Below are 17059 nucleotides of genomic sequence, written 5' to 3' on the forward strand. Positions count from 1 at the left end.
TAAACCCTTTTCCAGTCAATCTGTTCAGACTCACAATGACCTGAGTAGAACTGCCTTATAAAGCTTCCAAGATCAAAATCTTTATGGAAACAAGACAACATCATCTCCATCAGGGGGCCTGGTATGTTTTAACCACCATGTTTTGGTGAGCACATGATCACTGTCCCCTTCCATAGGGATTGTTGTTGTTGCTCTTATATGTTGTTGAGTTGGAACCAACTCACAGCTAATGCTCTAATGGGTTTTCAGAGACGTTAAATTGCACAAGAGGATATCTCCTCATCATTCTCTCATGAAGAGCTGGTCAATTCAAATTACATGTCTTAGCGTTGACTGTGTAAGCTTTAACCAAGAAACAATTCTACTTTGTCATATGGGGTCACTGTTAGTTCAGACAAACTTGACACCATTCAATATCAATATCTGATTGTATCTGTCTCATTAAACTGAACCCTGTGTATTACTGTCCATCCATAAGAGATCATTCTTGAATTTTTGTGACATTTTCCCCTCCTTCTCATTTCTCTCTCCTCAGTCTCTTTCTCCATCCTCACTATCTGTCCTTGATCATCTTCCTTTAGCTCATAGCATCTCATTACTATCTCTACCTTCAATAATAGCTGTAAAGTTGGTTTTTCAGACATTCTTTGACATGAATTATGCCTTTTATACTAAATATAAAGTTCCCCACATTGTACAATAGGGTCACCTAGTATATTTTAGAAATGTCTAAGTCCAAGCCACATTCTAAAAAATACAGCAAAATCAAAGCAGAACAAATCATCTCATTGTCATCAAGTTTATTTTCACTTATAGCAACACTATAGGACAAAGAATATTTGCCCTAGTGAGTTTCTTTATGAAAGTCAATTGCTCATCTTTCTCTTGGCAAACAACAGGTGTGTATGAATGGAACAACCTTTCAGCAACACTCTAAACCAATTCATTCACAATCTCTGGAAGAGGAAAGCACTTTTTAATAGTTCTTGAAGTTTCTTAAGATTCCAATGTGAAAGATTGGGAATCATTGCTGATAGACATTCCTCTCGTATTCCCTGCTTTCAGCTAAGATCCATCTAACATTAATCCTATGTAGCACTTAATTTAAAAATCTTGCCCATATCCCATGTAAACAACTCCAGGATATTCCAAAGGCTGAGAAGACAAAGCATAAAAGGTATGATTCATCTGGTCAAGGTCACAGTGATAATCTACAAAGCTAGAATGAGTATGTTGTATACGTAGAGTCAGAACTGAGTCATAGCTGTCCCTCCAGCAGGTTTTCAGAGGCAGTTAATTGCACAGGAGGAAACTGCCCATCCACTCCCAGTGAGCAGCTGGTGGCCTCAAACTACATGCCTTTGGGATTGCAGTGCAGCTTCTAGTTGCTAGGCCACCAGAGCGCCTTAGAATTACCATGCTGTTGTTGCTGTCTACCATAGAATTGAAACTGACTCATAGCTGATCCTCCAGCGGGTTTTTAGAGGTAGTTAATCACAGGGTGGAGACTGCCTATCTTTCTCCCACAGAGCAGCTGGTGCATTTGAACCACAGGTTTATCAGGATTGCAGCAGAGTTTCTTGCCACTAGACTCCCAATGAATTACTAGAGTGATAATTAAATTCTTGATTCAAATGGACAATTCATCTAATTATAGCGAGATCATCAGTACCTTAGACACCAGATCGCTGTCTTTGTCTTGAGCCACATATTTTTCCTCAAAATGTCTAATTGAACACTGTTATGTTGTTGTTATTATGCACCATCAAGTTGAATGGACAAGGATCATCACTGCTGACCCTCCAGTGGGTTTTCAGAGGCAGTTAATCACATGGGAGGAGGGGAAGAGATCATTCATCTTTCTTCCATGGAGCAGCTAGCAGATTCAAACAGAACAATTTCTCACCACTAAATTTCAATCTTTATTCTTTCTTAACTTTTAAGGAACTCTGGTGACATAATGGTGGTATACTGCTCAGCTAGCCAATTTGGCAGTTTGAATTCACCAGTATCTCTATAAAAGATAGTCAATCTCTTCTCATAAAGATTTACAGCCCTGGAAACAAACTCAATGGAGTGTCACCATGAATTAGAACTGACCCTGTGGTAATGGGTTTGAATCTGCCCGTATGTTTATATACACTTTAGTTAGACCAAAAGTGTTCATGTTTATAAGGGACAAATGATTTATTTTTTCCTTTTCTTCCACGGCACCACAGTCAAGCTTTTATCTTCCTTTCTTACTATTTTACTCTAATTCTTCTCTGTCTCTCACATTGACAATTTACTTTTTTATAATAAAACATTATATGTAACATATATGTAGTATAACATAATAGAGATATTTCACATTTCAATTACTCAATTACATAATATGAATTATTATAATCCAAAGGTTTGGTGTTTTGCTCTCTTGTCTGCAATATAGTTGGGAGATCAGGTAGTTATCAGATATCATTTCACTCTATTTCCTTCAAGTAAAAACTAACTCATAATTAATCCTCTGGCAGGTTTTAAAAGGCTGAAAACGGAACAAATGACTAAAACATCTTTCTTTTTTATATTTAATGTTGTATACATTTAATAGAAAAAATGAGGCTTTATGAAGAATTATTTCCAAATTATTGTCAAAAGACATAACAAATAACACTGAAATTTAATGCCAAAGCATACATAATATTACCTTTAACAACATATGCATAGAAAAATGTAAGAGAAACCAATAAAATCAAAACAATAGTTATTTCAGGGTGGTGGAATCATTAGTTATTTTATTTTTGCTTTTGAAATGTTTTGTTGCTGTTATTATGTGCTGTCGAGTAGCTTGCAACTCATAGCGACCCTATGTACAACAACCCTAAACCCTGCTCTATCCTGTGCCAATCACACTGTCTCTGACACACCCATCCTGATTACCCCAGTCACTGAATCAATCCACCTCAAAGAGGGTCTTCCCCTCTTGCTCTGTCCCTCCACCTTCCCAAGCATGATGTATCTCTCCAACATATTCAAAGTATGTCAGACGAAGCCCCAGAATCCTTCCCTCGAAGGAGCAGCCTGGTTTAATCCTCTCTAGGATATATCTGTTTGTTTTCTTGGCAGTCCATGGTACATTCAATACTCTTCTCCAGTACCACAGCTCAAAGGTATCAATTCTCCTTCTGTCCTCCGTAGTCATTGTCCAACTCTCTGATGCATAACAAGTGATTGCAAAGTCCATGGCCTGTATCAGACACACTTTAGACTCCAGAGTGACACCATTGCTCTTCAGTACCCTAGAGAGGTCCCTAAGAGCAGATATCTGATAATGCAGAGTTTAATGATGTTTGAAGAAGATATAAACATGTGTTGACCACATATTGTTTGTTAAAGCACCTTTATGAGAAATCTCGTATGTGATTTTGTTCTGTGGGGCAGTCAGAACTATCTTAATTTTAAATACAATTTGAGTGAGAGTCATAGAAACAAGTGGTTTGACTAGTATCAAACAGGTGCTAAGTGACAGAGGCAAACCCAAATAAAACCATTTAAATGATGTCTCAAATAGTGTTCCTTCTACTACTAGTTGCCATCAAGTAAATTTGAAATCAGAGTGACTCCATGTGAGTCACAGAACTATGCTCCTCAGTTGTTTCAATGACTGATTTTTAAAAGGCTTTTTATTGATATTTTAATGAAAGTTTACAGAACACTTGGATTTCCATATGTTGTTGAACATTTTCTTCCCTACACCTTCCCAGTTCTCTTTTCTTTTTAAAAAAATTCTTTCATTGTTGCATAATTAGTTTACTCCACCCTCTTCCACACCCCCAGTCCACCCTGCTATTCACTTCTTATTCTGAACCGCTATCATGCAAATAATACCTAATTATATATTCCTTTAAACAGTTTCCCTCATCTGTTTCAGTGCAGTACACATTATTTATTCCCTCTTTTCTTATAAACTAATCTTTCATTCTTGGAGCAACTGGTGATTTGGAACTGCTTGCCTTTGTATTGGCAGCATAACTCCTTGCCCATTAGATTATCAGAGTTCTCTTCTCAAAGATAGATTTATTGAAATTGAAATTCTTTTAGCTCAAAAATTTTTCAACATCTTATAGAGCATTTAACCTATTCCAGGGGCTATTCTTTTTCAATAAGTGCAATTGAGTAATGTACTAAAAGTATATCAATTTTACATATAAATTTCACAACAAAAACAAACTCACTCTTGTCTAATTGACCCTAAATCAAAGCAACATTATAGGACTGAGCAGAATCGTTTCTGAGACTGCAAATCTTTACAGAAGTAGATTGCCACATCATTCTGCCATGAAGGTGCTGTTAGATTTGAACAAGTGGCCTTCTGGTTAGCAGCCCCAATATGTGAAGTACTTACACTATGAGGGCTTTTTAAAAACTGAAAGAATTCTCTGCTGTCAAGTCAATCCCTACTCAGACCAACCCTCTATTGGGTTTCTGACACTATAAAATTGCAACAAGAAAAGATTGCCCGTTGGCTTGTTTTGGGTTTTTTTTCTTTGTTTTTTTTCCTGTTGAAACCACAGTGGATTTGAGGATCCAGAAACTTGAGGAGCTGGGGTTAGCAGTGCAACATCCTATGGTTTACACAATCAGAGTTTTTTATTTGATATTGTTATGTGGCACTGAGTCCAAACCAAAGCACAGTTCATTTTCCTGTGAGTTTTCTGAGTCTCTAAATCACATGGATGGTGACTTCCCATCTTTCTCCCTTAAAGAGGCACTGGATTCCTCCACATGATGCTGGGTTGGCAGTGCAACTGCTTATTCACTAGGCCACAAGAGCTTACTCCAAAGCTCTCTGTTTTTGTTGCTACATGTCATCAAGTTGACTTCTACTCATAGTGACCCTGTGTACAATGGCACTAACCCTGCCCTATCCTGAGCTACGCAGCCCATTTCTGACACACTTAACTTCATGGTCACAGTTACTGTGTCAATCCACCTCATTCAGGATCCACTTTTCTTGTACTTACCCTCCACTTTTCAAGCATAATGTTGTTCTCAAAAAAATGACCCCTGTTGACAACATGCCCAATGCATGTGAGATAGAGTTTCAGCATACTTGCCTCCAAGAACACCTTGGTTTAACTTTCTCCAGGATAGATCTGATTTTCCTCTTGGAAGTCCATGGGATATTCAATACTTTTTTATCAGCACCACAACTCTAAGGTACAGATACAGATATTTCTTTTGTCAACCCTAGTCAGTGTCCAGCTTACAGATTCATAGCAAGCTTGGATCAGGCACACCTTGGTCTTCAAACTGGTATCATTGCTCTTTAGCACTCTGAGGAAGTCCTTGTCAGCAGATTTTTCCAATGAAATTTGTATTTTGATTTCCTAATTGTGTGTGTCAAGGGCATTGGTTGAAATTGCTGACACCTTCAGTCCTTTCTCCATCAATCATGATACTGTCTGTTGATTGACCCAGTGGTGAGGATTTTTCTTTTCTTGATGTTGCAATGCAATCCCTATTTAAGGATGTAGTCCTTGATCTTTTGCAGCAAACGCTTCACATCCTCCTTAATTTCAGCAAGCAAGATTGTGTCCTTTATATAACACAGATTGTTGATTAGTTGTTTCCATCCTGATGCCAGTTTTCTTTCTAAAGTCAAGCTTCCCAAATGACCCATTCTGCCTATAGATTAAAATGATATGAAGAAGCGAATACATCCTTTACAAACATCTTTCTAATGCTCTCGTTATACAATGTCTTCTAATGTTCTCTGTACAATGTTCTCTTTCTCTGTTTGGACAATGGCTTCTTAGTCTAAGTACAGGTTTTACATGAGCATAATTCAGTGTTCTGGGATTCTCATTCTTCTCAAAGTTAGCCATAATTTGCTATTATCTACACGGTAACATAACTTTACATAGTAAACAAAACATAAGTAGCCATCTTTCTGGTATTCTCTGCTTTCAGCCAAGATATACCTGACATCAGTAATGATATCCTCAGTGTCACAGACTCCTCTAAATTTGGCCTGTTTTTCCAGCAGTTCTCTTGTTGATGTATTGTTCTAGTCTTTTTTCCCACCTTTAATATATAATCATCAATATTTTACTTGCATGTGATTTTAATAGTTGCTGTTGTTGATTGTCGTCGAGTCAAGCATGACTCATAGTGACCCTATGAACAAAAGGCCTGAAGCTTTTCTATAACTATTGACATTTATCAGACTTCATAGAGCTTCCAGAGGCATGTTGTTTAGGAAGTGGATGCCACTTCTGCTTCCAAATCCGTCTTAAACTGGGAGCTCCACCAAACACTGCCCACCATGGGTAACTGTTACGGCATTTGACACCCCAACAGCACAAGGTTCAGCATCACAGCAACCCCAGGTAACCTCCGTGCAGCATACTGACAGAAGAGAGCTGTACTACTTAGAAGAATGTTCCTCCAAAATACAGTGACGACTAATTTTTAGATACAAAGACTCTCTCCGAGGTCTTATTGACTCTAAACAAGAGGCTTAAATTGATATATGTCATTGAGTTGCCTGTGACCCTGTGTACAGCAGCTCTGAACCTGGCCAGTCTCACTAATTCCAAGACACCAACCCCTATTGTTCCAGGTACTGTATTAATCCTTCTCATCTGGGGTCTCCCTGTCCTGCACTGTCCCTCCACCCTTCCAAGCATGATGCAAGGACCAGTCTCTCCTGGCCACATAATATTTCATAATTTATACATTCTCTTGGATCACTTTTTGTGGGAATAGGAATAAATATGGATCTCTTTCATCTCTTTCTCTGTTGCCCTGGCAGCAGTCCTTCAGATTTCTTGGCACAACTGGTGAGCGTGTCCAGAGTTGCATCTCTTTGCTAGAAACTGTCAATTGCTACACTGTCATTTCCTGGGGCCTTACTTTTTTGCCAACCCTTTCAATGCAGCTCGAACTTCTTTCTTTATTACTATTGGTTCTTGATCATATTTTACTTCCTGTAATGGTTCCATGTCAGTCAGCTCTTTTTAGTACAGTGACTGTGTATTTCTTTTATCTTCTTTTGATGCTTTATGGATTATTCAAGATATTGCCCCTTAGCATCTTTCAGTATTGCAACTTGAGACTTGAATTTGCTCACTTCTCTCTTGAGAAAGACTGAGCAAATTCTTCACTGTTGAGTTTCTGCCTTAATTTCTTTTCACATTTTGTTATGATACTTTGCTTTGTCTTCTTAAACTGTCTTTTGAAATCTTCTGGTCATCTCTTTTAATTCGTCACTTTCCCCCATGTTTTAGATTCTCGACAATCTAGTGCAATTTTCAGAATCTCTTCTGACATTAATATCCCTAGTAGCCTTTTTCTTACCCTCTGTCTTTATTATATATATATATATAGTAACATTATATATAATAACATATATCATTTGCTTTCTTCATGAGAGATATCGTTGATGTTATCCCACAGCTCACTGGACTTCAGTCATTAGTGTTCAGTGCCTCAAACCTCTTCTTAAGTATTTTTTAAATTTAGATGGGAATAGTATCATTATAAACTGTAGAGTAGGAACTGACCCATAGTTGACCTTCCAGTGGGCTTTCATAGGCAGTTAACTGCACAAGAGGAGATTGCCCATCTTTCTCCCATGGAGCAGCTGCTGGTCTTGAACCATGTGCCTTTGGGATTGCAACACAGCTTCTTGTCACTAGACTACCCTGGGACAGGATTAAGGTTCTATTTTGGTTCCTGTGGATTTGTTTCAATATTATTCAGCCTCAATTTGAACTTTCATATGAGTGCTTCCACATTCAGCACCTTGTTTGGTTTTTCACAGTTGATACTGAACTTCTCCAGTGATGATTGCCACAAATGCAGTCAATTTGATTCCTGTGTAGTTCATCAGGTGAGATCCGTGTGTACATTTGCTGTTAGTGTTTGGCATATTTTATAAAAGATTATGTGCGAGAAACAAAATACTGATCCTATAAAATTCAATCATTCTATCTCTAACCTGACTTATGTCACCAAGTTTGTAGGTCCTTCTTACTTGTTCACAGCTTTTGAATTTCAGTCATCAATTATTATTAATTAATTTTTATTACATGTTCAATCAAATTCAGAGTACAAAAGTTGGTAGGAATATAAATGGTAATGGTGAAACTGGACTTCTACCAGCAGAAAGTTGAAACAGGATCCACATTTCACATAACACACAAAAACCAACTCAAGATGGATTGAAGAATGGATTAGGAAATTATGGTACATTCACACAATGGAATACTATGCAGCACACAGGAGCAGTGATTTTTGTAAATTATTTCCTAACATGGGAGATACTGAAGAGCTAAGTGAACTAACTCAGTTTCATAAAGACAAATACTGTGTAGGACCATTATGGTAGAGTATGTACAAGAATCCTAAGAGGGGAGCGAAGGGTTTAAACACAGGGTCTCAAAATCTGATGGGTGGAGGGAGGGATTCGTAAAGGAAAGGGAAAAGGTCCAATGTGAAAAACAATAGATATGACCTTTATATGTAAACCAGTATAAAATATATATTTTTTTTCTTTAAAAAAAAAGATGGAGTGGAGACCTAGGGACCTAGGAGATCAAAACCACAAAGATCATAAGAAACAAATTGGAATGAAATTTAGACATCCCCACCTATGGTTAAAAAGAGGCTGAAAAATACAGTCAGAAAGCACACCTTGGAGAGGATAATAGTGATGAGCTGGACCTTCTAAAGATTATATCCTTGTGCACAACAAAAACCTTTTCTGATAGAGTGAAAAGAAAAACTGTCCGAGGGAAAACATATTTGCCAATGCCATCTCAGACAAGAGTATCATAAAGCAATATTACAGAATACTATAGGGCCTCCAGAAAAAAAATCTGATAACCCAATTACAAAATGGGCAAATGATAAGGAAAGACCTTTTGCAGAGGAAGATAGCAATCATATGAAGAAATGCTCAAAATCACTGGCAATAAGAGAGATGCAAATAAAAACTGTCTTACCCCAGTTGCAGCAAAAAGCGTATCGCGATGGGAAAGGTCTGCTGTTAGGGACCTTTCTAAAGTACTCAGGAGCAACAGTGTCTCTCTGGAGACTAAGGTGCGCCTGATACAGGTCATGGTATTTGCAATCGCTTGTTATGCATCAGAGAGTTGGACAATGACTAGGGAGGACAGAAGGAGAGTGGATGCTTTTGAACTGTGGTGCTGGAGAAGAGTACTGAATGCACCATGGACTGCCAGGAAAACAAACAGATTCATCTTGGACAGGATTAAACCAAGCTGCTCCTTGGAGGCAAGGATTCTGAAACTTTGTCTAACATACTTTGGTCTTGTTGTAAGGAAAGATTGGAGAAGGATATCAAGCTTGGGGGGATGGAGGGCAAGAGAAAAAGGCCTCCATGAGATGGATTGATTCGGTGACTGGGGCAATCGCGATGGGTGTGTCAGAGGCAGTGTGGTTGGCGCAGGATAGAGCAGGGTTTAGGGCTGTTGTGCATAGGGTCGCTATGAGTCGCAAACGACTCAACAGCACATAACAACAAACAAGAACAACCCCAGTTGCAGTGACAAAATGTAATAGGACAGGAAACAACAAATGCTGGAGAGATTGTGAAGAGATTAGAACTCTCATACATAGTTTGCTGGACTGTAAAATGATACGTCCACTCTGGAAGGCAGTGTGGCAGGTCCTGAAGAAGCTGAACAAAGAGATTCCATAAAACCCAACTGTAAGACTGCTCGAAATATACCTGAAGGAAGATGCAACTGAGATACAGAGATTTGTAAACTGATGTTCGTAGTAGCGTTATTCACAATAGCAAGAACACGGAGACAGCTCAAATGTCCATCAACATATTACTCAATTGAGATACTGTGGCACAGTCACACAATAGAATACCATGTACTACTCAGAAGCAACAATTCTGGAAAATAGCATATAAGATGGAAGACGCTAGAGAACATTATGCTGAGTTAACTCAGACACATAAGAAAAAAATATTACTGTAAAAACGGAAGGATAACCAGTGAGATGTGTATGGATATACAAAGAGAGAAGGGAAGGGGACTGTGATGCTAAGGGTGGCAAGGGAGGGAAATCAGGAAGTTGAAAAGAGTTTGGTAGTGAGAGAGAGGAAACATATAGGGGTGTGTGGAAAGTACCAGAATGAAGCATAATAAAGAAGAGGTGAAGTTCATAGAAATAGCTAATTTCCTCCTGTCTGGCTTTCACTGTTATATTGTTTACTTGTTTTATTGTACTTGTTATATGGTTTATCTGAATAATAATTGTATTAGCAAGTCTTCCTCACATACATGCAGATAGTATCCTATCACTCCCAGCATTGTACTTCAGGATGAGTATAGAAATTATCTTTTTTACTATGAATGCAATTCTGCTATTTCTCATTTTTTTCATTCCTGGTGGAGTAGATTATACAATCTGATTCAATGTGGCCAATGCCATTGTATCTCAGGTCACTAGTATATGCCAGTTTTTATGCATTCTGTTTCAAATTCCACAACATTCAACTTTCCTAAATTCATACTTTCCATGTTCCATTTATTAATGGGTGTTTGCAGTTGTTTCTTTTCAATTTTTAGTGTGTTCCAATTAAAGGCTCTGCCTTCAGTGTTATATCTGCCTAACTGTGGTCTAAAGGTTTTCAAAGGCCTGTTATTTCAGATGCAGCTGGTCAATCCTTCTGCCTTAGTCTGGGTGCTCTGCTTTAACAAAGCACAGACAGACACACATGGTACAGATAAGAGCAGACAATCTCTAGCACCTATTCATTCATGTTTTCAGCAGCTTTCTAATCAATATGATTTTTCTGTTTTGTGAAGCTATTTCCTTATTCCCTCTAAACATTAGACACATTTCAGACAACCTTATTCCACCCCATTTAATTAACATTAATGCTAATTCCATTAACAATTTTAATATAGTATTAAAGCTGGTTTGACTTTCAGCATTGATTTATATTTTACTATGCATGCAGTGTCTGTATTATTTATGAGATATTAAAACCCAGAACTTTTGATCAAAGTTTTCTTCAAAGGAAAATTTAAAATTTAGACTCTAATTTATGATTACTTATTAAATTATGAAATAGATTAAATAATTAAATGAAAGCTTTACTGATATAAAAATCTTATATGGTTCATTCTAATATAGTAAGGCAACACTACATTATGGGAAGTATCCAAGCAAAATCTAGCTATATAATAATTTTACACATTTAATAGCAAGTAAATGCATGATTATAAAGAAATGTTTCAATGTTCAAGAAAAACCATATTGAAGAAACTCATCTCCTTTATATGCATGCTAAATACGGGATATACTTAAGTTATTCCACATACAACTGTCAAAATTTACAATTTTTTAACTTAAAAACTACAAATTTCATTTTATTTAATATATATCATTTAATTCGCTAAGATCTATTACTACTATATCATCTTACAACTTAGAGGATTGATGTTAGAAATGTGCAAGACTTTATGAAAGATTGATTCTATTGAAAGCATGACTATAAAAGGTGTTGTTACACTCATTCTTAACAATACTTAATTGACCATTAATAGCAATAGTTTAATTTTTAAAGATAAGAATGTAAAATTAAAATACAGAATATTTCCACAATTTTACTTTAATTAAATCTAGCTTTGGAATTGCCATGATATTTTATGTGTTACTTGAAAATATATTGCTCATACATTCTGACAAGAGACAAACTTTTTGAGATGGCTATGAGTTTAATGTCTTAAATAACATGTATCTGGAAACTCTATGAACTTTGATAAATGTTGATAGTTGTAGAGGAGCTTCAGGCCTTTTTTTCATAGGAACACTATAAATCATGCTCAACTCGAAGGCAATCAACAACAACAACAACAACAACATTACAGCCATTGTGACTGAAAATGTTTAGGTCATAATTTAGAAATCAAACTGAGGGAGCTCTGGTGGCCTAATGGCAAGAAGCTGCACTGCAATCCCAGAGATACATGGTTTGAGTCTGCTGGAAAAGGAGGGGAAATCTCCTCATGTACCAGTCAGATCCAATTTGACGGTACACGCACACAAATAATAATTTCTTTTAAAAAAGAAATTAAACTGAATCACAAAAGAATCTGATCATGTTTCAGCATAATTTCTACCCAATATAAGGCATAATGTTCAAATCTATATCCCTTAGAGATTTAAAAGCTAATTGCACTTGGGTGAAGAAAATTATTGAATCACAAAGTTTATAGTAAAGGTTATGAAGATTTTCACTCTACCTTCATGCAAACTGAGATTGAAACTTGACATATTTGGAATCCTACAAAACAATTTCTGGCAAAGAAGAAAATCCAATGTCTTTGCAAAGAGGGCAACAATCTAATCTATAATATCCAGATTCATCAACAATGTCACTTCGATGTATATGAATGTTAAGTACCTTTTAAGTATCAGTCATCAAAGACGTGTACCTCTAACTTTCTGGACTGCTAACATATTTATTATCCATTTGTCTGAGGAGCCCTGCAGTGTTCAATGAATAATCCAAAGAACTATGGTTGGAAATCACCAATTACTACACAGAAGAAAGATAAAATAGTTTGTTTCTATAAAGATTTATATATTGGAAGCTCTATGGGGAAATCTTACTTTCTGCTTCTGTAGGGTAGAGTGAATAAAAATCAGTTTGATGTGGCATCTATCAATCTATGTATGTACTCACCTATCTACATACATAATCATCTATCATTTATTCATTTATGTGAATTCAAAAGTCACATAAGGCATAGACAAAAGTGATAGCTTTTTGCCAGGTCATCTTAGTTCAATGAGGCAAAGTATTATATCATCTATGCAAACTAGATCAGGAGATAGGAAAGACCAAGATTCTTTGCTCATATTTTCTTAGAGCAGTTAACTGTTTAAGGTTCAAACAGGTATACTAGAATTTTATAGTCCAACATTCTATGTGACATTAAGCAGATTTCTTATGCTTTGCTGAATCTTGACTTCTCAATGTAAAAAATATTAACCTAGGTGGTTGGATGAATGAAATGAGTATAGATAGATACAGATAGAGAGATAGATATAGATATCGAATGTGCTCTAGGGGCTTGGTGATAAGAAGCTGCACTGTAATCCTAAAGGCAGGCAGCTCAAATCCACCAGCTGTTGAGAAAGACAGGCAATATCCTCTATTGAAAGTAACTGCTTCTGAAAACTCATCTGAGATTTAACTATAGGCTGGTTCTCACTCAATGGTACACAGCAACAACATACTGCGGGTTTTGTTGTTATTAATGTTGTTATTTATTCCTAGCAATGGTATTGACAAGATTAAGATGAAAAAGATTGCTTTTCCTTGTTTATTATTAATTTAATATTAATGTACCTCGAAGGAGCTGTGGGAGCTATTCTGATCCCTCTACCTCGAATGCCTCTGCCACGACCAGAGTCCTCTGAACCATTCAAATAAGATAACTCACGTAGTTGTTCCTGACGAATTTCATCATTGTAGTCCTAGAAGAAAAAACAAAATCAGGTGGATTAAAATAATGTATGGGTTTTTTTTTATTTGAAAAATTATAAAACACAAATGAGAAAAAAAAAGTCATTTCTAAAATCTGGCAAACAGAAATTAATAGGGAAAGAGATGAGCATAAATTTTATCCCTTAATTTGTCTTTATTTGAATCAAAAGTTACAAATCATATTTTTATTCGACCATTGATAGACATTATCTCATTTTATAACATTAATTACAACTGATTAGTGTAATTAATATATTAAATATCTAATCAAACTTATTGTATATTGTCTTTCCCTTTACATAATTATCCCTCCCTCCTCATATACTTTCAATATCGATTTTTATATTTTAAACTTGAAGTTGCTTCTTTTTTCAATGAAGCAGTTACTCTGAATCAGGTTATATTCCTTGAGATATTATTTTATGTGTTCATCAGAAAAGAGAAGAACGTGGAATCTACTATGACCCAAAACAATCGTATGACGGTAATTGTTGCTTTTCATTGCCATCAACTTTCAATAGACTCATAGTTGATCCACCAGTAGGTTTTGAGAGACTGTTATTTGCAGTGGAGGAAATTTATCCTGAAGAGAAGAAGGTGGATTTGAACTAAGCTACCAGAGCTGCCTGATTTTAACATGAGAGTTACTATAAAATGTCTTCAGTGAGATGACCAAGGAGTACATGAAATTAGTGCTGGTGCACTACCACCCTAAAAACACGTGATTCAGATTCACCAGTTGCTTTGTGGGAGGCAGATGGGCAATCTTCCCTCCTGCCTCTTAAAACTCACTGTGGGTCAGCTAATCATAATGGTACATACAGCATGAAACCTAAACGGTGCCTAATGCAGAAACTGCAAAGTGTCTATTACAAGGCCCAGGTAGTTACTCAGCTTCTGTTAAAACTATAATGAAGTACAAAAGATCTAGTTCAGTTTCAAATAACAAAATCTGATGGGCAACAGAACAAATACGAGGAATCCTCTATATAGTCTAGCATTTGTGAAATCCTGCCTACAGGAGAGGGCAGCTTTCACAGCAAAAACCAGAGATTAAATGTTAAGGGAAGGTGGGGTGGTTTTTTTGTTGTTGTTGTTTTTTAAATCCATCATTAGTGAGAATGATAAGTTATTTCAATAGTACCAACTGAGTGGATTTGATACCACAGTTAAATGTTATCTTTAAAAGACAAGCATCATCAGCATTATGCTTTACTCAAGGCACATGCACTTTCACGCACACATACATACAATTAGCTGGAACAGAAAAAATCAAGTAATTGGTGATTTGTACCAGCTGAGCAATCTGATGAAGTTATTATTTAAAAAAAATCTATACTTATATGAAATTAGTTTATTTGAGTACTATAAAGTTACTGTCATTGTTATGTTTCATCAAGTTAGAACTGACTCATATAGCTGACACTCCAGTGTGTTTTCAAAGGCTCTAAAAATCATGGCAGGAGAAATCTCATCTTTATCGTGCGGAGCAGCTGATGGACTCAAACCACCTGCCTTTAGGTTGACATCCAGCTCCTTGCCGCTAGGCCACCAGGTTCAAATAGACTTAATTTGGTTACAAATGAATTATAGCAAACATGATAATTATCTGTTATACTGACTCTGCTCACTATAGTGGTGGTAACTCAGATAATTATTAATATCAATTTGAATATGTAAAAAGGCCATGATTTCTATTACTGGATAAATCACTGCACATACAGTCTTACATAGTTATATGGTCAAATATTTCTGAACATACATGTATATTAATTTAATGAGTTATTTCATTAACTATATGAAGTGGTATGTGGCATCAGACTTGGAAGAAAACTCATCAACAACCTGCATTAGGTAGATGACGCAAATTTGCTTGTAAAAGTCAAGAAAACTCGAATCACTAATGAAGTTCAAAGACTACAGTTTTCAATAAAGATTACATCTCAGTACAAAGAACACTATGAGACAAATAGGAGGCATTATGACTGATGGAGAAAAGATTGAATTTGTCAACAATTTCATTTTACATTTATTTATGGTAGCAAACGTCAAGAAATCAAAAGGCATGTTTCATTGAGAAAATTTGCTATCAAAGGCCTCTCCAACAGTAAACATTTCCACTTAAAGCCCAGGTGCTTTAAAATAATGGTATTTTCCATTACTTTCTATACATCTGAATATGTGACAGTGAATAAGGATAACAGAGGAAGAATCCATGCCTTTGAATTGTTCTTGTGAAGAATACTGAATATTCCATGGACTGCCAAAAGAACAAACAAATTCATCTTCAAGGAATTGCAACCAGGGCCATCCTTAGAGGCAAGGATAATGAAACCTTGTCTTACATACTTTGGGCGTGTTGTCAGAAGTTATACAAGTCCTTGGAAAAAATCATCATGCTTGGAAAGGTAAAAGGTGAATAAAAAAGAGGTCAACCATAAAGGAGTTGGACAGGTACAGCGGCTGTAACCCGAGCATGGAAGAGATTGGGAAGATGTCACAGGACACGGCAAAGTTTAGATCTGTTGTTTATAGGGTCATCATGGGTCATTAGCAATTTGATGGCATCTAACAATAAGAACTGGCTAGACAGGAAGCTCTGGTAGTGTAGTCTATAGGATGCTGGGATGCTAACCCAAAGGTCCTGCCCTTCTGGAGGTTTGAATCCACAGCAGCCCTCTGGGGGGAAAATAAAATGGGCAATCTCCTCCCATGAAGTTTATAACCACAGAAATCTAAACTTGCGGTCAGCCATGAACTGGCTCTGATTTCATGGAAAGAAGTTGAGTTTTTGAGCTCTTGTCTAAGGACACAATCAGTTTTTAGGGATACCATAGAGATCAAGACCAAACACTTGCCCACCCTAATCCTTATGGATATTATAAAACAAAATTAAATGGTTTTAATTTCAATACTAAAAGAACTGGTTCTATTGTAATGATTGAAAATACCATTCCTTATAAAGTATAATTACCCTTATGATAGGACAAGTACTTTACAGACTCAAAGTTGAAAATAAATTTTTAAAAGGATTTTAACACAGTCTAAGGGTCAGGAAACATCTAAGAATGTGATATGTATGTTGAGAGAGAAGTGGATACTTGGAGAATATTCTAAATAGAGAGAAAATGCCAGATATGACTTAGATAAGTAGAGGAAAAGTGACATTGGCTTTCCAGCTCATAATGAAAAGTTTATATTCTTTTCTAGAGACAAGTAAAAGAGTCCAAAGAGGGATGATCGATGATTTCTATGTGCTAGGCTTTTATTAGAATGCTGACTTTGGTGGGAATTAATAGATTCAAAAGTATCAATACCAGGTGAGTTTGTAGTGAAGCTATTTACAACAACAACATGTCAAATGGCCTAGTGATAACAACCTGCCCTGTAATACTAAAGGGACACTGCTTGGATCTACCATATTTTGCTCTGCAAAAATATAGGAAAATCTCTCTCTGTGCAATATACTGCTTCTAAAAATTAACTGGAAGGCCAGCTATCAGTCAGTTCTGACTGAACAGCACACAACAACATGAA

General features: G+C 36.5%; 1 protein-coding gene across 1 annotated transcript in view; it reads right to left on the minus strand.

Moving 5' to 3' along the window:
- Positions 1 to 17059, minus strand: part of KHDRBS2 (KH domain containing, RNA binding, signal transduction associated 2) — a 1025883-nt gene that overhangs the window by 323221 nt on the left and 685603 nt on the right. Inside the window, exon 5 of the mRNA XM_006893149.1 lies at positions 13385 to 13512. Coding sequence (XP_006893211.1) covers positions 13385 to 13512 — 128 coding nt within the window. The remainder of the gene's footprint in view (positions 1 to 13384; positions 13513 to 17059) is intronic.

Source organism: Elephantulus edwardii, unplaced genomic scaffold (genome assembly GCF_000299155.1).
Source record: "Elephantulus edwardii isolate Elephantulus edwardi_28Jun2011 unplaced genomic scaffold, EleEdw1.0 scaffold00124, whole genome shotgun sequence".
NCBI lineage: Eukaryota > Metazoa > Chordata > Mammalia > Macroscelidea > Macroscelididae > Elephantulus > Elephantulus edwardii.